This window comes from Pseudophryne corroboree, chromosome 6, assembly GCF_028390025.1.
Source record: "Pseudophryne corroboree isolate aPseCor3 chromosome 6, aPseCor3.hap2, whole genome shotgun sequence".
In the NCBI taxonomy this organism is placed as follows: Eukaryota; Metazoa; Chordata; class Amphibia; order Anura; family Myobatrachidae; genus Pseudophryne; species Pseudophryne corroboree.
In genome coordinates, this window is record NC_086449.1 from 107,989,559 (window position 1) to 108,013,448 (window position 23,890).

General features: G+C 47.1%; 1 protein-coding gene across 2 annotated transcripts in view; it reads left to right on the forward strand.

Moving 5' to 3' along the window:
- The first annotated feature begins 5,821 nt into the window (after nt 1–5,821).
- Nucleotides 5,822–23,890, forward strand: part of STXBP2 (syntaxin binding protein 2) — a 97,343-nt gene continuing 79,274 nt past the window's right edge. Inside the window, exons 1-3 of one of the 2 annotated variants that reach the window (XM_063931626.1) lie at nt 5,822–6,044; nt 13,079–13,128; nt 20,292–20,373. In XM_063931626.1, the coding sequence (XP_063787696.1) occupies nt 6,008–6,044; nt 13,079–13,128; nt 20,292–20,373 (169 nt within the window). In that variant the 5' untranslated portion in view covers nt 5,822–6,007. Of the gene's footprint in view, nt 6,045–6,300; nt 6,366–13,078; nt 13,129–20,291; nt 20,374–23,890 lie in introns of those variants that run through there. The other variant, XM_063931627.1, reaches the window with a different exon arrangement.

Consider the following 23,890-nt stretch of genomic DNA (forward strand, 5'->3'; position numbering starts at 1 on the left):
GGAAAAACACAGGCGTTCCCAAGCGTTTTCTGGGAGGTTGTGTGACGTCTGCTCCGGCCCCAATCAGCCTGTTTCTGTCGCACTGTAGGAGTAAGTCCTGGGCTACACACAGACTGGAAAAATCATTAGATGGTGAGTGAGTTGCAAACGGATTTGCAGCTGTCTGCTGTATGGTGAAGTTTTTGCACGGAGTACGCATGCAATCGCACACTTGAACGGGACGGGTTTTCACGCTATGTAAATTTGCACAGGAGCTATCGGGTCTGAATTAGGCCCCAGGTCAGGTTAACATTTTCAGTTTGTTCGTGTGCTGTGAATTATGACGGCTGAGTACACTATGCCGACAGATCGGCCAATTTGGTAAGCGTACACACTTGCCAACCAGCCTGTCGATATGTCTGTCCTGAATTCACAACTGGGTAGGCGTTAGGATTTGCCTACCCAGCTGTGATATCAGTCCCCGCAGCCAGTATACAGGCAGTCTGCAGGATACTGTATATCGTTGTCAGCTGTGCTATAGGGCTGACCCGATGTGTCTGTGAACAACGTCATACAGACATATTGGCAATACACATCGCCAGTGCACTGCAGATATATATAGCCCGTACCCAGCCTTGGGGTTCGCGCACACTGGTGCTTTCCTTGCACCTGTGTTATGTGAAAATGTATCAAACCTTCTAAAGAGTGAAGAAGTTGCCATAGCAGCTAATCCACTTCTAGCTAGCATTTATCAAGTACATTCTATAAATTATATGCGGAAGCTGGTTGGTGGCTATGGGCAACTTCTCCAGTTTTTAGATGGTTTCATACTTCAACTCCCCCTCAGTCCCACTTGTGAATGTGCAGCGCTGACAGTCTACTTTAGAGATGGTCAAACTCTGGGGCAGATGTATTAAGCCTGGAGAAGTGGTAAGCGCGAGGTGATAATGCACCAGCCAATCAGCTCCAATATTATTATTATTGCCAGTTATTATATAGCGCACACATATTCCGCAGCGCTTTACAGAGAATATTTGTCCATTCACATCAGTCCCTGCCCCAGTGGAGCTTACAATCTATATTTCCTACCACATGTACACGCGCACACATTTACACTAGGGTTAATTTTGTTGGGAGCCAATTAACCTACCAATATATTTTTGGATTGTGGGAGGAAACCGGAGAACCCGGAGGAAACCCATGCAAGCACGGGGAGAATATAAAAACTCCACACAGTTAGGGCCATTGTGGGAATCGAACCCATGACCTCAGTGCGGTGAGGCAGTAATGCTAACCATTACACCATCCGTACTACCCAATATGTAAATTGACAGTTAGGAGCTGATTGGCTGGTGCATTATCACCTTCCGCTTCTCACTGCTTTATAACTTCTCCAGGTTTAATACACCTGCCCCTCTGTCCTCAGGATTCCCTAACAGCTGATGTTTCCATACTTTCCCCGAGCTGCTGCACAGATGTAATCATTACTGGTTGTCACATTATAAAGATGCGCTGCGTTACTTCCTAACCGCCTCCAGTGTCTAATCTCCCTCTGAGGTTACACAATAACACAATGGGAGTGAAAGGGATACAATGTGGCACAACTTTAGCACAGAAGCAGATCATTGCTTTCATTGAGTAAACTAGAAAGCTGACTACTGTTATTACTTGGCTAGTGGTGTGTCTGGTATGATCTGCATTAGCTGCTTGTAGACGCAGTATAACCTGCACACGTGACCATTCACAGTAGCGCTGTACTAACATGGATGCAGCACGATATGGCTGTGCTCTGTCCAGCATTTCCCCTTGGGTACTTGTGTGTACTGTTACATTATATGGGGCCCATCGTACAAGTGGATTTTCCACCACTCCCTACTGACATGTTCTGGGTTGTCAGAGATTTGGGGGTAGATTTACTAAAGATTCTAAAAATCAAAAGTGGTGTTGCCTATAGCAACCAATTAGACTCTAGCTATAATTTCTCAACTGCATTCTACAAAATGATAGAGAGAACCTGATTAGTTGCTATGGGCAACACCTCCAGGTGTGTTTTAGAAGCTTTATACCCCTTGGGGGTCAGTCAGACGCCTGTATGCTTTGTTTGTATGTATGTATATGTATCTATAGACATAAAAATGGGACTGTCCCGTTGAAATCAGGACAGTGCTTAGAACATCTGCCCAACAGTATGTGTATATAACGTTATGATTTCTTTCAGAATGATTATTATGTTGTTATTAAATACGTGCCCTCATACTCTGTGGCTTCAGTCGTGCCAAACAGCTCTAATCACTGCACCAGTTCCTGAGCGACACGGCTGGTGAGCAGATTATGCTCAAAATCCTACCTGCCTACTGTCCCGGATTGGCTGTGAGGCTCCTGAAAATAGGGTGGCACTCCCGGCTCCCCGAAAAGATGGGCAAGCAAGACTTCCAGAGCCGGCCTCACCCCCTGCAGATAAGGTCGGCAACAGAAATCTTGGGGCTAGGTACACTGATATCTCAGTCACACTCACTGCGGGATTCGGACAGGTGACCTGGGGGCAGTGGGGGGTTAACGGAGGGTGGCCGGGTCCAAGTTCAGCAAATATGCACTTCTGCTGGGAGTGGAACAAAGTATATATCTGATGCGTATATTAGTAATAAGAAATATTTATAAATGTGCAAAATGAATGTCAAAGAGAGACCAATGACTTTGATTATAACCACCAGAAGCATTCACTCAGCTTTCCATATACATTTCTGGCAAGTCCATGCATACAGAGCCATACTACACAGTCTCTTCTCACCACCTCATGGGGCATTAGCGGTAAATGAGATCTTGTAATCATTTAGCTGGTACTTTATTAGTTTAAGTATAAATAAAGCCCCCTGCGGCCCAGATTAGGTGTGTGCATGGGCACAATGACGCCCGCTGCTGTTATTATGCGACATGAAAGTGACAGGTCATTTAGCTGTGCACAAGTTGCAGCCCGTTGTGTGCCATTTACATATCACAGCACTGACACTAACAGATGTGCATCGTTCAGTCCCTGGCTCCTCAGCTGTACGACTACAAGTGCCAGCACAATGCCTGGGTGTGCTGAGACTAGTAGTTCCACTGGACAGGGCTAGTCACTGAGAGGTAGCTTATAAAAGTGCATCTAAGGATAATGTACTGAATGACCACCTGCACAGATCGTCCAACACCCCATCGGGAACCTCTACTCGCTTTTTTTTTTTTTTTTTTTATGTTGGACACAAGAACATCCCGGGACAACCTGCGTGGGAGGTGCTGGGGGAGGAAACGAAACAACAACAATATCAGCCACAGCCAGCCAACCAGCGCCGCTCTGCACCAATCATTTCTGACAGCGCCGTCAGCCATCGGAGCTGTTCACCAATCGGCCCTGTCAGCTCCCTTCCGGATAGCCAGCAAGATCCATATAAATTATAATCCAAACTAGCAGCTGCACTGCCACAGCCAGCAGCCATGCTTACTGCCCAGAACCTAGGGGCCCCTCACAACCCTGGTGGCCCGGTACAGGTGTCCCCTTTGACCCCCCTGTTACTGTGCCTGCCTGCAGTCTCCCGCAACCGTATGTGAAAGTGGGTGACTGTGGCGGCCGATAAAGTGATTAATCAGCCCCACCCCCTCCTGTTTTACAATACCGATAATGTGTTTATTGCTTAGCAATCGTGTGTCTACACCCCCAGGCGGACCCCTTTTCCAGAGCTCTGGTCTCTGTTGAGCCAACCTGGCTGCTCCCAGAAAGTTGGCACATATACTAAAAATGTTTATCTTATTCCCAAAAATAAAGCAACTAGGGGCCTAATTCAGACCTGATCGCTAGCAAGAACAACTAATACCAAAGGTATATGATCGGGCGCTGGTAGTGCTGCAACTCTAATGCTGCTGCTATAACTAGTGGGGTAGTCACACCCAAACAATGACAAAGAAAGGAAAACAAAAAATAGCAGCGCTAGTATAATAATACCACATATGAAGGATTGAGTGATAAAAACTTCACATTTAATATAATAGCAAATTAAGCCACATTAAAAACATATATACCAAGCTCATATATTGGATGAATTAAAAACTGAGGGTCTCAATTAAACTGCCTATAATGATGTAGTCCGTTCCTATATGGTAAACTGGATATGCAGATGGGTGGATTGTGTGAAAATGGACTGACAGCGCAGTCTGACCAGAACAACTGTACCAGAACCGTTCGAGGTGGAGTCCCTTGGATATCTTTGATGTAATTCAAGTGTCCAATTGTGGGGTCCTCATTAAGTTACGGTGTCCTCCTCATGGAGGTGAAAAGTTGGTAGATTTCAAAGCTTTAGTCACCGCGATTTTTCTGCTCCAATCAAAGTGCAGTTTTGGTCCGGATATACACAGGCAATAAAGATGAATCAGATGATGACCCAGATAAATTTCTGACGCGTTTTGCTGCGATTTTTGCACTGCTGCGATCATATAGTCGCCGCCTACAGGGGGAGTGTATTTTTGCTGTGCAAGTGTGCGAACGCATGTGTAGCAGAGCTGTACAAACAGATTTTGTGCAGTCTCTGCACAGCCCAGGACTTACTCAGCCGCTGTGATCAGCCTGTCCAGGACTGGAATTGATGACAGGAACCCTCCCTGCAAACGCATGGACACGCCTGCGTTTTTCCAGACACTCCCTGTAAACGGTCAGTTGACACCCACAAATGCCTTCTTCCTGTCAATCTCCTTTCGATCTCCCGTGAGAACAGATCCGTTGCACAAACCCATCGCTGAACGGCAATCCACTTTGTACCCGTGCGACATGTCTGCGTATTGCGGTGCATACGCATGCGCAGTTTGGACTTGATCGCCCAGTGTGCGAAAACGTACAGCAGCCATCAGGTCTGAATTACCCCCACGGAGCAACAAAATGTCTGCTAGATTGCACAGACCAATTTGATGTGTGACATTTGTACGTCTGTGTGCGAGTGAGTCTGTGTGCAAAGTGCTCTGATGTAACAGCTGTGCCTTTTTCCCATATCATTCCGTTGTGTTAAGGGCCCTACACATTCCCTGATGCGCCGCCGAGGTGGCCGACGTCCGATACGGCCGACGAGCGACCCGGCAGCGGGGGGGCAGTGACGGGGGGAGTGAAGTTTCTTCACTCCCCCCGTCACGCGGCTGCATTGAAGTACAGGCAAATATGGACGAGATCGTCCATATTGGCCTGCATGCACAGCCGACGGGAGACCAGCGATGAACGAGCGCGGGGACGCGCATCGTTCATCGCTGGAGTCTCCACACTGAAAGATATGAACGAGTTCTCGTTCATTTATGAACGAGATCGTTCATATCTTTCAGAAAATCGGCCAGTGTGTAGGGCCTATTACATCTGCGACTTTATGAGTGGAATTCAAATGTTTGAAAAGTCGGTTGAGTGTCTGTTTTTTTCCTGTCTATTAGACAGGAAAAAACAGACTCCCAACTGACTTTTCAAACAGTTGAATCTCCCCCTACATGTGTATAACTCTAATTCCTGTGCAGTTGAAGGTGCAGCCCAAGGTCTGTAATACTCTGTGGGGGGAGATGTATCCAGCCTTGGAGAGAAATAGAGTACCAACCAGTCAGCATCTGTCATTTTTTAAACACAGCATGTAAAATGACAGTTAGGAACTGATTAGTTAATACTTTATCTCTCCATAAGGTTGGATACATCTCCCCTGTGAGCGGTGTTTCCAATGAGCCCCAGCATATTGTAACTGTAGCCACGCCCCCAGTAGTAACGCTCACGCCCATGTCAGTCAGCCACGCCTCCCCCGACTACAGCTGCCTCGCTATACGTGACGTAGCCACGCCTCTGACAACCCAGGAAGGTTTAGTAAACAACATGTCATTGGCTGACTGCTGCCTCTTCCCTAACAACCACGCTGCCTCCCCTTAGCAACGGACTTCCTGCCCCTCCCGTGATGTTACGAGGGATCCTGACGTCGCAACGCGGAAGTCGCCGAAGTTTCGGGTGAACCGTAATCTGGCGACGGCGGTGGGATAACGTAAAATGGCGCCGTCCGGGCTGAAGGCAGTGGTCGGAGAGAGTAAGTGTACCGTGCGTATTGGGTGTTTCTCATCAGGGCGTTACCGGGTTCTGCGCAGGACCAGCCATAGCGGTTTCTCCTTTGTATACCGGCTATGAGTGCAGGATGCCAGTTTAGCCTGTGTCAGTGTGATGTCATCCAGCAGCAGTACGTCATGGGTCCTACTAGGAAGTGACGTCACGAAGTAGGCTATATCTGGTTTATAACAGCCACCGAAGTTCTGTATAAAGTGGGACAGGGGCCAAATATATGTGTGATATATAGATATAAACTATCTTATAACATGGGATCCCTCCTTTGTTTTTCGGCAACATCTATTTGGTATGCGATTGCATCGCTCTCACTACCTTCAGGTCCATTCCCTATCTGTATACCAGCTTGTATCTATTACAGCTTATGTTGCAATTTAATATCAGTTGTTATGCAGTGTTCAGTTTATGCGTCCACAATACGCGTTTGTTCTGTTCCGCTTGTCATTGTACCTGTGCAGCTCACACGTTGCTTGGGATAGGCATATGTATATCCTTACATAGAATTAAGGTTCAAAAAGGGTTGAGATTGCCTAGCAGGCATGTCCAAACTGCGGCCCTCCAGCTGTTGAGAAACTACACATCCCAGCATGCCCTGACACAGCTTTAGCATTCTCTGACAGCAAAACTGTGTCAGGGCATGCTAGGATATGTAGTTTCACAACAGCTGGAGGGCCGCAGTTTAGACATGCCTAAAGGATAAAAAAAAAAAGGGGCGTACTAGATGGGCCAGGTGGTTATTATCTGCCGTCAAATTCTATGTTTGTACCACTCATCTTGTTATTATGCTTTATTTGTGCTCTTGAATTTATATGTTGACTGGCCAGCGCTGCTGATGAAGTATAGGTTTGGTGCATCCCTTTTTGTTTACTAGGTTTACTTTGTTTACCTTTTGTGCTGCCCATCTGAATGTGTATACTGGACTTGGTGACTACATCTGTATTGCATGCCAGCCCCCAGGATGACCTCTGTGTTGCGTGCCTGCCACCAGAATGCTACATCATATGCTATGTGCAGGAATTATCTTCTAACTGGCTGTTCTACTTGTCAGGATCAGTGGGAGCCACATAGAAAATTACTGAATGCAACTTTATGCCAGAGAGCTGTCAGGGGTACAGCCCTTTACTGGATCTTTTACATTCTGTTAGCCAAATTCCACCTACCTATTTACTTCCACTTTTTATGTTCATTGATTTTATAGCAAGAGTTTTTGAACATCTGTCCATGGATTGTGTGCCAGCTGAGATCCAGGGTCTTCATTTTGTCCTGGCTGTCCATTATTACTTCACTCAATGAATGTGGTTGCCGTTTTCAGTATCTGTTCTTATCCTGTGTGCTTGGTAATGAATTGAGATATGTGCGATGTGGTCCTCTCATGTTTCGTGGGTGCCGTGTCTTACACCTATATTAACCATAGAGTTGTAAGGCATTTGAGAACTTGGAATTTTCTTGGCAGCAGAGACACAAGTTTCCTAAGGCTTGCCTAGAATGTTTGACCTAGTCCAATAGTCATGTTAGGTTCTGTGTTTTAGCATGCAGTCATGTGCCCAAAAGTCCACCAAGGTGAATGGTAAAGTCCATCTCTCAATCATAAATCTTTGGCAGTCGGAACACATTTCCCAAGTGTTCCAATTTAGAAGGGACAATCCTGATTCTGGGAGATTGTCCAACATCTGGACTGTCAGGATATTTGTCCTTATACTTCCACTGAGAGCAGCTACCGCTGGTGCACTTGGCAATACAAAGGTTAAGGTGAGTAGGTTGGAGACACCCTACTGCCTTAGAAGTACAGGTTGAGTATCCCATATCCAAATATTCCGAAATACGGAATATTCCGAAATACGGACTTTTTTGAGTGAGATAGTGAAACCTTTGTTTTTTGATGGCTCAATGTACACAAACTTTGTTTAATACACAAAGTTATTAAAAATATTGTATTAAATGACCTTCAGGCTGTGTGTATAAGGTGTATATGAAACATAAATGAATTGTGTGAATGTACACACACTTTGTGTAATGCACAAAGTTATAAAAAATATTGGCTAAAATGACCTTCAGGCTGTGTGTATAAGGTGTATATGTAACATAAATGAATTCTGTGCTTAGATTTAGGTCCCATCACCATGATATCTCATTATGGTATGCAATTATTCCAAAATACGGAAAAATCCCATATCCAAAATACCTCTGGTCCCAGCATTTTGGATAAGGGAGACTCAACCTGTGCTAGGCATGCCCTAGGGCAGGCATTCCCAACCGCCGTCCTCAAGGCACACTAATACCCCTTTCACATCGCACAAATAACCCGGTATCGACACCGCATATTGCTGTGTCGAAACGGGTCAGTGTGCGATGTGAAAGCACTTTTGCCAAATTAGCGGGTCGCCTGACCCGGTAATTCAACCCGGTTAAAAAGAAGGGTTATTACCGGGTTGAATACCGGGTCAGGTGCAGTGTGAATGGGAGCCGTTTCGATGCGACATGGCTCCCATTCACAGCATAGGGAGAGGCGGCGCAGGCGATGAGCTTATCTCCCAGCGCCGCCTCCACCCCTGCCCCTGCTGTTGCTGCGCCCCCCCGCTGCTATGGCAACCGACCCGGTATATTGCCGGGTCGGAAAGCCAGCAGAGAAGAGCAAATGCCGGATCCCACCCGGTAAGGACACGTTTCTCTTACCGGGTGGGATCCGGCATTTGCGATCTGAAAGCGGCATAACAGTCCTGGTTTTAGTGATATCCAGGCTTCAGCACAGGTGACTTAATTAGTAGCTCAGTTATTTTGATGTAACCATCTGTGCTGCAGCCTGGATATCACTAAAACCTGCACTGTTGGTGTGCCTTGAGAACCGCGGTTGGGAATGCCTGCCCTAGGGTATAGGTAGGTGCATACACTGTCCTAATTTCGGGAGGTATGGAGAGAGTCTTACATTTGTTTGTAGTTGGAACAGATTTTTGTACTTCAACCCATCAATGTGGATGCTGCAATATTTCTGACATGTTCTGTTCCTCTGATCTGTATTATGTAGAGCATGCAGACTTTATAGAGCGCTCGGCACTGATGATTTCAGGGTTTTTGTTGTTTTTTTTTTTAACCTGAAGTTATAATCACATTTTTCATACTTAGGATAAAGGGAGAAAATGTGACTTGTTGAAGGTCACAAAGAGCTGACACTGGGATTCTGATTGTGGTGTATATACATCTCCATTGTTGCTTTTTTGTATTTCACATTTGGCTACTCCGTCTCCTAACTGTAGGGCTGATTCAGAGATGGACACAGTTTACATTGATGCTGCTGCTGCGTTATTGGGCTACTCGGTCACCTAACTGTATGCCCTATTCAGAGGTGGATGCAGTTCACATTGCTGCTTCGTCTTTGCTGCTGTGTTATTGGGCTACTCAGTCTGCTAACTGGTAGGGCTGATTCAGAGATGGATGCAGTTTACATTGCTGCTGCATCTTTGGAGTAAGAAAACTGCATCTAGATCCACACTGCAGCTGCTGTCACAAGACCATCATGGCACACGTGCAATGATTCAGGCCCTTAGTCACTTGTATCCTATCCGAACAGTCTTATTTAAACCTAAGTATGACCTCTGGTCACTGTTGTCTATTGAAGGGCCAGCCATCGATGGTTAATGGCTTGCCAATCTTGTTGGGAAAACATTGATGTTTGAACCATCAGTGGTTCGTAACCGTTCATGCACAGCTCACAGCCATCCATTGGAAAACCCATCAATATCTGGCAAAAAAAAAAATAGACAGCTGCCAACCATCGACCATTGACAGACCTACTCCTAGTTCATAATTGAAGCAGGAAATATATATTTTTTCGGGTTTGATCGTATTTTACTCCAGTGATATGAAATGTAGTCCTGCAGGCTTGGGTCGGAGCTGTCCATGGGAGTAGGAAGGAATACAGTAGATTTCTTACCCTCTTTAGATCTGTGTGTTTCACCTGGTTGGCAAACGTCAGACTGTGTGTCTCATTTCAACCACACACGTGAATGGCCTCCAACACGTCGCATATGAAAAAATATACACACACATAACAAAGTGATGGCTATTACAGTGGTCACCCTTTATAATGTCCAGCACAAAGTGACTGTCTCTATTGCAGACATTGGGGTCAATTCTATTCGGCAACTAAAGAATAGCGCCGGGAATTAGCTCCCGACGCTATTCAATTCAGCTAAAGTTAAGTCGGCGATGTCCCGTTCTCGCCGACTTAACAGGTAGTTTTGTCGGGAGAACGGACATTCTCCGACTTTACTACCCGGCGCGAGGCTGATTCCCAACAGAATCAGCCTCGCGCCGGCCGCGAGGCAGCACTTTTGTCGGGTTTCTTCTCTCATCCCCCGGGGATGAGAGAAGAATTCCCGACAATTGCGGGCAACTAGTAGCAGAATTGAATAGCGTCGGGAGCTAATTCCCGGCGCTATTATTTAGTTGCCGAATAGAATTGACCCCATTGGTAATGTCCAGCTGGCTTCTGCGTGATCTGACTATTAATGGGTAGGAGGCAGCTTGTGGCTCTTGTAAAAATTAATCATCACAGCTAGAGTATAGTTGTTTCCCGGCCTCTACATTAGATGGTAAGCTCTTGAGCTTCCGGTGTTTGTACAGACTCTAGTTTGGCTCCTGTGTCTTGTATCTGTTTTTGTAAACAGAGGGTTAGTTCCTGGACTATGTGTTTATACAAATTAGTGAGCCAGCTCCTGCACTCCTTGTGTGCACATGTGTGGAATACGGATCCGGAGCTGCCATGCCTGATTGTTAGTTCCTGAATCATGTGTATGTACGAATACTGTCCATGCTCCCTCCATCAGGGCAGGGTGTATACGGTATATGTGATTGTAGGCTGTTTAGACCTGTATTGCAAATCAGCTAATAATTGATAATGAAGCATTTATAGCTGCATACCATATGTAAATACCATCAAATACTACTGCATGTATTTCAGTTTAGGAGCGCCCTTATCTTCCAGGCGATACACTATCACAGGATTTCCTACAAGTTGTACACACCCAGCTCGTAGCATCAAACTTCCTCTTTTTTTTCTTCTTCTTCTTCATTCTTCCATTTGCTTAAACATAGTTTTTTATTTTTCTTCTTTAATCACTTGTTTCTGGAAAATCAAAGTGGTGAGACAGAAAGATCCAGCGCAGTTTGGCTGTGCGGAATACATATTGGAGACCGGCAGACGGGATCCTAGCTGTCACTATACCAACATCCACATCCCGTCAGCAGGAATCCTGGCTGCGAGGCAGCGCCTTCCCTTGCGAACTCTCTGGGCTCGCCACGTTTCGGGCCTGGTGGTTATATTTATATTCCCAGGTTATATTCCCACTCGGGTGGTGGCGTGGACACACCATCCGAGGGGGAATACGGGGCTGCTGTTGTGATTGCGACCGCCGGCATTTCACCGGCTGTCGGGATTCTGGCGTCAGTATCCTTAACGCCGGGATCCTGTCAGCGGTTTATTAACTGCATCCCGGCTGTGCATATTGGAGGGAAGAAAGCTTGGGTTCTATGTACCTGGCAGTAACACATCTTCCAGGTGGGAACGCTTTGCCCTTCTGTCAACATATGGTTCTCCTTTTAAACAAGCAGCGCTTCCTCTATAGGGGAAATAACTGGATTGCCAACAGTTGAAATGAAAAAAGATAATGACAATACATTTCTGTAATCTCTTCATGATGCATATGCTCTATCTCTCATATACAGGTGTGTATGTATGTGTGAGAGAGAAACATTACATTGTGTGTCTCCCCTTTTATTTCCATGTCATAGGTGCAATTCCTAAACTTGTCCTTAACATTTTAGGGTCATTAAATGGTGTATCTGCGCCCCCCTCTGTAAAAACAAACAAACCATTATTATCCATGCACACAGACTTTAATTAAATTCTGATGGAACCTTTTTAGATTTGTTTAAAGTGATGGATAAGTGGCCCATTTTGTAGCCCAGGTTCCCTACGGGACATCCTTGAATGTGTGAATTACAAAATTAACTGAAACAGTTGTTTTTATTATTATATGTATTATTTATTTATTACCAGTTATTTTATATAGCGCACACACATTCCGCAGAACTTTACAGCTATGTAAATTATTTTTTTGGGACAGTAAGCGGGTTCAATTGTTTATCGTGCCGATACAATTGAATATCACCGGGGAGGGGGGTGATATTCAATTGTGGGGGATTTTTGTTCACATCACACCCAGACAGGCCAGGTTTAGGCACGTTAAACGGCTAAACACATCCAAAGTGCTGGGCGCGACAGAAAAATGTTCCGCTTAGGCGTCCAAACGGGTCACTTTTAGCACATGTCAGCTCACCAGCATGGGCTACATGCTGAAATATGTTTCCCTGTGGCTCAGTGCATCCGAACGGAGAAGCAATTGAGTTGTCCCAATGTGCGCCATCTATAGTGGCTGCTGTGGGGAGAAACAAATAAATGATATGTATTATAGATTTGATGTTCAGATGTGATGTAGTATAACTGACCCCTATAAAACCTTTTCTTATCTCAGGATAACCTCCTAGTTACAGATCTTCCCTCAGAGGGCTCAGTGGTGCTGTCAGTGGTTACAGGCACTGTTTTGAATTGATCTGTCTTCTCCCCACAAACATATTATTATACTTGGTGATATCTCTGTCTGGGGAAAGGGACAAGGGTTGGTGACGCTGGGTCCTGAGATTGCTTTCAGCATCCCTGCTTGTTCTCTGTTGTGTGAAAGGTCTCCTTTAATTGTGCACTGTGTACATTTCTTCTTCTCACTCCTTGAAAACATAGCTCATGAGCTGCCCATAAAGACCCATTGCTGAATGTAGGCTGCCCATGTCTCTTGTTGTTTATTCTTAGGACATATTTATATTTTACCCCCAAATTCCTGTATTATTGTACAGTATCTTCCACCTGCATCTGCTGGGCGTATAATCCAATCATTGTCTCTCTCAATGGTATGTGTCATCAGGACTGACTTGTTTCCCTGTTTTCTGCAGAGATCCTGAACGGGGTGATTGCCAGTGTAAAGAAGGATGGGGAGTGGAAGGTAAGTGACATCTTATTGGCTGGGTTTAGGTTGCCTGCAGCAGCAGTGTATGTGGGGATGCTGGAGCACCCAGGGCATAAGCAGAGATTGGATCTCTGTTCTGCCTTCAAGTCAGTATAGTCACTCTGCACTGTGTGTATAAGTTTCCCATGCCCACCTGTCTCATTCACACTGTGTTATGGTAGGAGTTTGTTTATTGACCACACAGTAAAATCCTATATGCTGGTATAGACTATCATGTGTAACTGTGCAGACAATCACCCTGCTGAGCATATGCCTCCCATTGATGGCTCCTTGTGTGTGCATGTCATTTGCACGTCTCCCCACCAGTGTGGTGGCCCTTCTACCTCCTCGCTCTGCTGCGACCCTGCCTCCCAGTTCCCCTGCTACCTCTCCGCTCCATGGTGGCCCTGCCTCCTAGTTCTCCCTACTACCTCCCTGCTCCGCTGCAGCCCTGCCTCCCAGTTCTCCCTGCTACCTTCCTGCACCACTGCAGCTCTGCATCCCAGTTCTCCCTGCTACCTCCCTGCTCCGCTGCAGCCCTGCCTCCCAGTTCTCCCTGCTACCTCCCTGCACCACTGCAGCCCTGCCTCCCAGTTCTCCCTGCTCCACTGCAGCCCTGCCTCCCAGTTCTCCCTGCTACCTCACTGCTCCACTGCTGCCCTGCCTCCCAGTTCTCCCTGCTCCACTGCAGCCCTGCCTCCCAGTTCTCCCTACTACCTCCCTGCTCCACTGCAGCCTGCCTCCCAGTTCTCCCTACTACCTTCCCGCTCCACTGCAGCCCTGCCTCACAGTTCCTCTGCTACATCCACGCTCCGCTGCAGCCCTGCTACCTCCCCGTTCCGCTGCGGTCCTGCCTCCCATTTCCACTGCAGCCCTGCTACCTCCCCGCTCCACTTTATGTAGCCAACACTCCTCTCACTTCATTAAGATGCTGTACTAGTTGGATTTGAAATAAATAGAAACACTGAATGCAGTAACTTGTCCTTCTGTTACATCAATGGCCCTACACCAACCCAACAGTGCCTTTCTGGAAAACAAATCTTCCAAGGAGGTGTCCGTAACACTCTAAGGGTCATTTTATTATAGTTCCAATCTTAAGGTGCAAAAATATGTTTTGTGACATAACTTGCCTAACTGTGCACCTTGTATGTACAGAGTGAAGCAGTGGCGTAACTACTGCCCCCGCAGCCCTCGCGGTGGCTTGGGGGCGAGGGGCTGCGGGGGCGCCGCCACTGATTTAGAGCAGATTGACATGCGGACGAGTGTCCGCATGTCAATCTGTTGTCATTAGCCCCCCGCTGTGAAGTAGGGACACGGTCACACGGAGGGCACAGCGCGCGCCTCTCCTGTGTCCCTCTGAGTCTCCGGCGTGTCAGGGGCGTGGCCTATGAAAAGGGGGCGTGGCTTCGGGGGTTTCGCGGGCCACGCCCCCGTTTCGTCACTGAGGGGGCATGCCCAGCGCTCTGTGAGCTGCTGGCATGCCCTCTCTCCCACTGTCTGCGCTGAATAGACGCTGCGCACAGCGTCTATTCACTACTGCTCTGCTATGCAGAGCAGTGAGTGTAGGAGCCTCCCAACTGCCCCCCCCCCCCCATCGCGGGACACTGCGGCCCGCGGGTGGGACAGCGGGACAGTCCCCAAAAAACGGGACTGTCCCGCGAAAATCGGGACAGTTGGAAGGTATGCATATATGGCACTGGGGGGGCACTGAGGGGGCATATATGGCACTGGGGGGGGGGGGCACTGAGGGGGCATATATGGCCTAAGGGGGCATATATGGCCTAAGGGGGCATATATGGCACTGAGGGGGCATATATGGCACTGGGGAGGCACTGAGGGGCATATATGGCACTGAGAGGGCATATATGGCACTGGGGGGCACAGAGGGGGCATATATGGCACTGGGGGGCACAGAGGGGGCATATATGGCACTGCGGGGGCATATATGGCACTGAGGGGGCAGATATGGTACTGAGGGGGCATATATGGCACTGGGGGGGCACTGAGGGGGCATATATGGCACTGGGGGGCACTGAGGGGGCATATATGGCACTGGGGGGGCACTTAGGGGGCATATATGTCACTGAGGGGGCATATATGGCACTGTATGTGTATCTGGCACATGGGGGGGGGGCTATATTTGGCACTGGGGGCACGTGAGCACCTGGCATTGTGGGGGAATATCTGGCACTGAGGACATATGTGGCACTGGGAGCACAGCCCTAGCAACAAGCACTACCCCCTAGCAACGAGCATGACACCCAGTGCATGAAACCCCTGGCAACGAGCATGACACCGAGTGCATGAAACACCTGGCAACGAGCATGACACCCTGAGCATGAAAACCCCTGGCACCGTGCATGGAACCAAGAGCATGAAACCCCTGGCAACGAGCAGGTAATTTAAAAGTAATTAGAAGCCTTACTGTTGGACTTAATGTGTAATCGGCATTACGGTGTGTGGCATAATGTATCACGGACATTGCGGTGTGTGTCAGAATGTGTCACAGGCATTACGGTGTGTGGCAAACTATATCACGGGCATTGTGGTATAATGTCTCAGGGGCATTGCAGTGTGGCATAGGGTATAACGGGCATTGCGGTATGTGTCACAGGCATTACGGTGTATGGTTTACTATATCATGGGCATTGTGGTATGTGGTATAATGTCTCAGGGTCATTGCAGTGTGTGGCATAATGTATAACGGGCATTGCGGTGTGTGGTATAATGTGTCAGGCATTACGGTGTCTGTATACTATATCACGGGCATTGTGGTATGTGGTATAATGTCTCAGGGTCATTGCAGTGTGGCATAATGTATAACGGGCATTGCGGTATGTGTCAGGCATTACTGTGTGTTGTATACTATATCACGGGCATTGTGGTATGTGGTATAATGTCTCAGGGTCATTGCAGTGTGGCATAATGTATAACGGGCATTGCGGTATGTGTCAGGCATTACGGTGTGTTGTATACTATATCACGGGCATTGTGGTATGTGGTATAATGTCTCAGGGTCATTGCAGTGTGGCATAATGTATAACGGGCATTGCGGTATGTGTCAGGCATTACTGTGTGTTGTATACTATATCACGGGCATTGTGGTATGTGGTATAATGTCTCAGGGTCATTGCAGTGTGGCATAATGTATAACGGGCATTGCGGTATGTGTCAGGCATTACTGTGTGTTGTATACTATATCACGGGCATTGTGGTATGTGGTATAATGTCTCAGGGTCATTGCAGTGTGTGGCATAATACATCACGGACATTGCGGTGTGTGTCATAATGTGTCAGGCATTACGGTGTGTTGTATACTATATCACTGGCATTGTGGTATAACGTCTCAGCATCATTGCAGTGTGTGGCATAATGTATCATGGACATTGCGGTGTGTGTCATAATGTGTCAGGCATTACGGTGTGTTGTATACTATATCACGGGCATTGTGGTATGTGGTATAATGTCTCAGGGTCATTGCAGTGTGTGTCATAATGTGTCACAGGCATTACGGTGTGTGGCATAATGTGTCACAGGCATTGTATGTGCTATAATCTATCAGGGGCATTGCAGTGTGTAGCATAATGTATAACGTGCATTGTGATTCCTGTCATGTGTCACAGGCATTACGGTGTGTGGCATAATGTGTCACAGGCATTACGGTGTGTGGCATAATGTGTCACAGGCATTGTATGTGCTATAATCTATCAGGGGCATTGCAGTGTGTAGCATAATGTATAACGAGCATTGTGATTCCTGTCATGTGTCACAGGCATTACGGTGTGTGGCATAATGTGTCACAGACATTGTATGTGTTATAATGTATCAGGGGCAATGCAGTGTGTAGCATAATGTATAACTGGCATTGCGGTGTGTGGCATAGGGTATAACTGGCATTGCGATATGTGTCACAGGCATTACGGTGTATGGTATACTATATCACGTGCATTGTGGTATAATGTCTCAGGTTCATTGCAGTGTGTGTCATAATGTATCACGGACATTGCGGTGTGTGTCATAATGTATCACGGACATTGCGGTGTGTGGTATACTATATCATGGGCATTGTGGTATGTGGTTTAATGTCTCAGGTTCATTGCAGTGTGTGTCATAATGTATCACGGACATTGCGGTGTGTGTCATAATGTATCACGGACATTGCGGTGTGTGGTGTACTATATCATGGGCATTGTGGTATAATGTCTCAGGTTCATTGCAGTGTGTGTCATAATGTATCACGGACATTGCGGTGTGTGGCATACTACATCACGGGCATTGTGGTATGTGCTATAATGTATCAGGGGCATTGCAGTGTGTAGCATAATGTATAACGGGCATTGCGATTCCTGTCATAATGTGTCACAGGCATTACGGTGTGTGGCATAATGTGTCGGGGGCATTATGGAGTGTGCATATTGTGTCATGTGCATTATTGTGTGTGGCATAATGTCTGAGGGCCTTTGCAGTATGTGGCATAATGTATACTGGGCATTACTATATGGAGTAAAAATGACAAATAATGTAAGGGGCATGAATCAGGATTATTTTTCTTTCCTGTGGTGGCCAACGTCTGGGTGTGCAGGTTGCAAAACTGGGGTATAAGGTAGTCTTTTCCTGCAATGCCACGCCTCTTTATGTGAAGCCACGCCCATTTAAACGAAACCACGCCCCTTTTTGGTGGCGCGCGCCAAAGGCGCGCACATGTTTGTCCCTTTACTAGTGTCAATTATGGGGGGGGGGGCGTAGCATTTTTTGGCTTGGGGGAGAAAAATTTCTAGTTACGCCACTGGAGAGAAGTATAGATTTCCTGGCTATTTGGTGGCTTCTGCGAAAATGTATTATTGATTTTTGCCAAACAAGATTATTTAAATGAGATAAAGCAGTGACGGTCCTCGGATTTTCCCTGATTTTCACCCCACAAAATAATAACTTGAGTTCAGGTCCGATCTCATTCCTGTCCTATCAGTGGGAACCCGGTTTGCTCCAGCTGTCACAGACTAATAGACAATATACATCCACACATGCACTTCATCTTACGTTAAAAAGACTGTCCACCTTCTCTAATTCATCTATAATGAATTGAAATGTGCACACTAGATGCTGCATGGCAAAGAAGGGCACAGTGCCCTCTCCCATCATGCCCCCACTGCAGCTACATCAGCTGATTCAGTCTGTTCAGTGCACATTAAATCATTAACAGTGTAACAGTCCAAGGGGCAGATTCAATTAACCGCACATTCAGTCGCTTGGTCTGTTCTACCTGGCACAGCTGTTCAATTATACCCCTTTTCCACTAACGAGCACGGGTCGCAGCCGGGAGCCTGACACGGGAGCTGCCCCCTGCTGCGACCCGTGCTCGGTCCCTTTCCCATTAGCAGTCACAACCCGGCATATGCCGGGTTGGTGACGCTTCTAGTGACACGGCAGGGGCGGCGCAGGGAGATCACATGATCTCCCAGCGCCGCCTTCCCTATGCACTGTGAACGGGAGCCGTGTCACCTCGACACGGCTCCCGTTCACACTAGACAGCTAGCCGGGTTGAACACGTGTTCAACCCGGCTAGCTACCAGGGTAGGATTCCCGGATCACTTGATCCGGGTTTACCCTTTTCCACTTGCAAAAAACACGGGTAAATGCGCGCCCCCGTGCATTTACCCGTGTTTTTTAAGCTAGTGGAAAAGGGGTATTACAGATTACCCACATTCACCCTTGTGAGTAGCCTAGAGGCAGCAGGGAGGGAGGGAGCTGAAATAAGTGTTACCTGCATCCTTGGGATCTGTAATTCACTAGCATTGTGCACTTTAGCTGCACAGCTAAGCAGTGGTTAACTGAATCTGTCCCCAAGTATGCAAGATAAATATTTTCCCAAATGTTTTATTTCTAAATAAGATCATTTCTATGTATTGCCCTTAAATATATTTCAATTGTCTGAAATCCATGTTTAGTAAACGTATGTGAAAGTCCCGACTTGCTAGGCTGCCCTTCCAGCTGGTATATACAGATGCCATTGGAGCACCCGAGTCTGGAAAATATTTCATTGGCTGCCACCTAACCCAAATTACATATGAGCAAGTCCACAAATGTGGACATCAGCAGCAAGATCTTAGGGTAAATGTATGAAGTAGTGATATGAGTGGAGAAGTGAGCCAACGGAGAAACAACCAATCAGGTGCTCGGTGTAATTTTATAGTATGCAAATTATAAATGTTACTTCAATGCTGATTGGTTGCCATTGGCAACTTCTCCACTCTTATCACTGCTTCATACATTTACCCCTTTGTCCCTTGTGTAACTCATTCATATTTCTTAGAGTCATTAACATATGAGGCTACTGCAGGTTATTACCCATCCTGTTTTTTGTGGTCTTCGGAAATTTTAGGATTCCATTAGTCATCATGGAAATATGTTGGCGGTGCCTAATTGAGGTGGTGACTGTGGCACATCCATGGCATTACTGCTCTGTAATGAAAACAATTTGACACAAGACCACTTTTAGTATAATCCCATTGACCCCCTCAGGGCAATGTAGTCTGAGTTTGTAAAGTGATAATTTTTGGGATCTTTTTTTATTTAATTTTTTTATGGTGAATCCAAGATGGTTTTGCCTTTCAAAATAATCTTTGCTTTATATCGCTGGTGCAAACCCGGCAGCTACTACATTCCCCTTAGTCTGTTTTGCTACATGAATTAGCACTGCCAGGTCTAAATTGCAGAGTTTTATTTTGCTATTTAGTGAATCCCTAATGGCCTCCATACATCAGCGATAAATTGTTGCAATATTCCCATCCCCCGACCACCGGGTCAGGGAATCGAGAATATGTTTGAAAATCCATATCCCCGATTTTCGATCGGGGAATCAGGTATTTTTAAAATGTTTCATTTCCCAGATTCCTCAACGAATCGCCTATAATCGCTGGTTCTGCAGTGCCGGCAGTTTGGGGAATCGCCGCCGCTGATGTATGGGGCCCATAAGTCAACTGTATGCTGCTCACTGCTCTTCATTCCTGGTGTTCCTTGGTATACGGAACAGTTTCTGCAAAATTTATATTGTTTTATGTCACTGTTGTATGTAATGAATATTAAATAAAAGCATACATATGTGCCCCTATATGATTGCAGGCTGTACATGTGATCTTGTTGTGCTCTCTCCTGTGCCCCAGGTCCTGCTGGTTGATCACACCAGTATGCGCATACTCTCCTCGTGCTGTAAGATGTCAGATATACTGGATGAAGGCATCACTAGTAAGTCTGTACACAGCACCTAATGGGCAAGGGGTAGTCAGTGCTATGCATGTGTCACTGCAGATTGTGCAGATAGTAAACCAGCCACTTATGTACTTATTGCATGTTTGACTTTTCGTCATGGAATCACACAGCGATGGGAGTGAAGACTGTGTTGTACACAGTAATACCTTATTCACCAGCTGTAACTTCTAGTAAGAGATACATGTGCAAACAGTCATTTTTCTTAAAGGTACTCTCGAGATCATAGAGGTCTTCGGCTGGGACCGACAGCACACTCTGGGAGCTGCAGCCGGATGCCTCAGGGGGACAGGTAAGGCTTCACCCTGCTTGCAGGATACCATCAGCAGTGCTGACAGTGGGAGTGTAGGTTGACTGCACCGCCACTAGACCACCAGGGCAGTTAGGCCACAGGACACTACATTATAGGCGGCCATTTGCCCTGGGGTCCATGTCAGGAGGGGGAGGCAGGCTCTGTCTGTTAGCCACTCCCCAAACCCCGTTGGCGCTTTCCCTCTGTGCAGGCATTCCACCACTGGGTTTCTCCTTCAATCTCTCTCCTCCCTACCAGAAACAATGAGACCCATTTTAGACACTGCCTGCCTCAGCTTGTCTCCGGAGAGCAGAACGGGCTATGCTCTTTCTGTATACCTCACTCTTAGGGGTGTATTCAAGTGTTTTTTTCCACGCAGCTACGACTAGATGGCGCCCAACAAAGCTATTCAATTGTTGCACTGTTTGGGCGTGATTAGCTGTGGGGAGATGCATTTCAGCTCGCAGCCCCTTTGTGCTGACGAGCAGAAAAGTGACCCATTTGTGCACCAACTTGCTTCTGGTCATATAGATACTTACAGTATGATATACTTATGTTCATTGACTACACTGGAGCGAACACCAATTTGTTTTGGCGTCCACAATGTTATATTACTTTTCTACATAGCCTTACTTATTTCTTTATTTGTGGCGCTTTAACATTCATTGCACTAGCCCTTATTAGCACACCTCGCCTTGGTTAATGTAACTTTGGTGTGTGGGGACTTCCTTGGATTTCACACATGTCTTCCAAGGCCACAGCACCCTGGGAGGTGGGTGTTTCTGTGTGGTGTAACCGTAGGACTTGTACTGCTGTACTATCTCCTCAGGCTGCGGACCAGGATGGTCTCTGTGTCTGGTGTTTCACAGCTACGCAGTAGGAGATCCCTTGAGCCACTGCTTCCAGTCAGGCACTGGTTTGGGCTTTCACAGGTAAGGTAGCGGTTGTTAATCAGCTTGCAACCTCTAGGCCTGCTCCCCCTGCTAGTCTATCTACAAGAGCGGCCCAAATTACCAGTGCTTTACAATCTCAGAACCCCATCCTAGACATTCCAAGGACAGTTCTACAACCATCTCTGTTTATATTGCAGACCCTGAGGTTTTCACAACCTCGAAGACAACGCGCCTGTTCCCTTGGATGTTCAGACCTTTATCCAGGAGGACTCCCTACCACTAAGTAAGGGCCCTGATCCAGACAGTCAAGTTTGAGCTTCTGATCAGAGATTCAGAGCAGACCTCTAAGACAAGCGGGGGGTTCACAGGTTGTAAACATCAGGAGAGGACAGTTACAAAAATCCCTTTCTCTGCGCACCTGGAGAACCACCTAACCGAGGTATGGACCACACTAATAGACACTTCCGAGTTTATCAGTGCATGGCCACCTTTTATCCACCACCATCTGTGAATCAGACCAAATGGGATTCCCCTCCTCCAGTTGACACTCTTATTGCCCACCTAGTTAAGAATGCTACCCCCATCCCCGACACCACATCCTTTTAATGATCCAGAAAAAATGGATAGAACACTGAATCTTCCTCAAGGTGATTTGTGCTATTGCACGTTCTGCCTAGGTAGTGAAGTCCATCAGCCACTAGGGGGACATACTCTTTGGTCCAAATTTTTTGTTGTGGCTTCGGTGGTTGTGGCATTCAAAATGACTTTCCTTCCTACTGCAGTAGCCCAGATCATGAGTAGCTAAGTGTCGCTCCTTTGAGCCGCAGGTCAAAGCCCTAAGGGCCTGTCTTTTTATAGTCTCCAGAGTTCTCCCTCCATGGACTCAGAGACCTGAGGCATACAGCCCTGGTGTCCCAGTCGCCCTGCCACCAAGCCAGCTGACGAGCCTGCTGCGTGTCGGGGTGGACCTCCACTTGGGGGACCCCAGCATGGGAGGTTGCTTTCTGCTTTTCGCAGAGATTTGTTTGGCGACCACGACAGACGCCTGGGTAAGAGTGGTCTCCCAAGGCTAGGCACTATCGTGGAAGCATCCTCCAACCCTAGTTTGTTTTACCCTCCAATAGTCCAGGAAAAGCAGGAGTGCTGCGGGAGTCATCTTATTCCTACTGGCCTCCAGGGTCATCACCCCTGTTCCCCTGTCACAGTGAGGCACTGGTTTCTAAGCCAACCTCTTCATAGTTTGAAAGCCGAATGGTTGATTCCAGCCAATCCTCAGCCTGAAGTCGCTCAACAGGTCTATTCCCATTCACTTCAATCACCAGCGCTTCTTCAGGTTTATACTACAGGAGGAACACTTCCAGATTTGGGCGTTGCCATTGGGGTTTTCCACAGGTGAGTGAGCGGGGACTTGTCAACGGTCTTTTCAAAATCTGTTGATGGCTCAGGAGCACCAACTTCTGATCAATATGCTGAAGTTCTAAGCAGTTTTCAGGGCTCTTTGCCTGTGAGAACTCCTTCTCCAGCATTGTCTGATCCAGATGTAACCTGACATCATGACAGCAGTCGCTCACAATAAAACAGCAGGGCGACACTCGCAGTTGTTTTTCTATGGAGGAGGTGAGTCACATCCTCCACTGGACAGAGGTTCTTCTTACAGCTCTGTCAGTGGCCTATATTCCCGGGGCCCACGTTTGGGAGGTGGATTTTCTATGTCACCAGGATGTTCCCACAGGCAAGTGCGCTATATCCAGTCTACCTTCTAGTTCTCTGTTTGGGCCTGGCAGCCATTGTCTTGAAGGCGCCTCGGCACTATCACAAGCTGTTGAGGTACTGCTTGCAAACCAGGGATACAGGAGATCTTCTGATGGATTCCTTAGTGGTTCGGTGGACTTTCCCTCTCCTGTATATCTTCCCTCACTCTTGCTGTTTTCTGGTTCTGCGGGTCCTCAGCAAGTTGCATTTGGAGGGCGGCACGGTGCTCCTGGTGGCTCCTTTTTGGTTGCGCAGGACTTGGTACGTGGATCTTTTGGGTCTCTCCATCGACACCCCACTGAGTCTTCCTCTATAACTGGATCTTCTGTCTAAGGGCCCATGCTTCCATCTGGGTCTGGTCCGTCTCACTTTGACAGGGTGGCTCTTGAGAGGAACTATGTGGTTCTCAGGATCGGTCATTCGTACCATCCTTAATGCCTGTAAACCTCCTTCTGCCAGAATTTACCACCAGGTTTGGAGGACTTACTTTACCTATTGTTTGGCTATGGGTTTTAACCCTAGATCATTTCAACTTTCGCAAGTCCTCTTTATCTTGCAG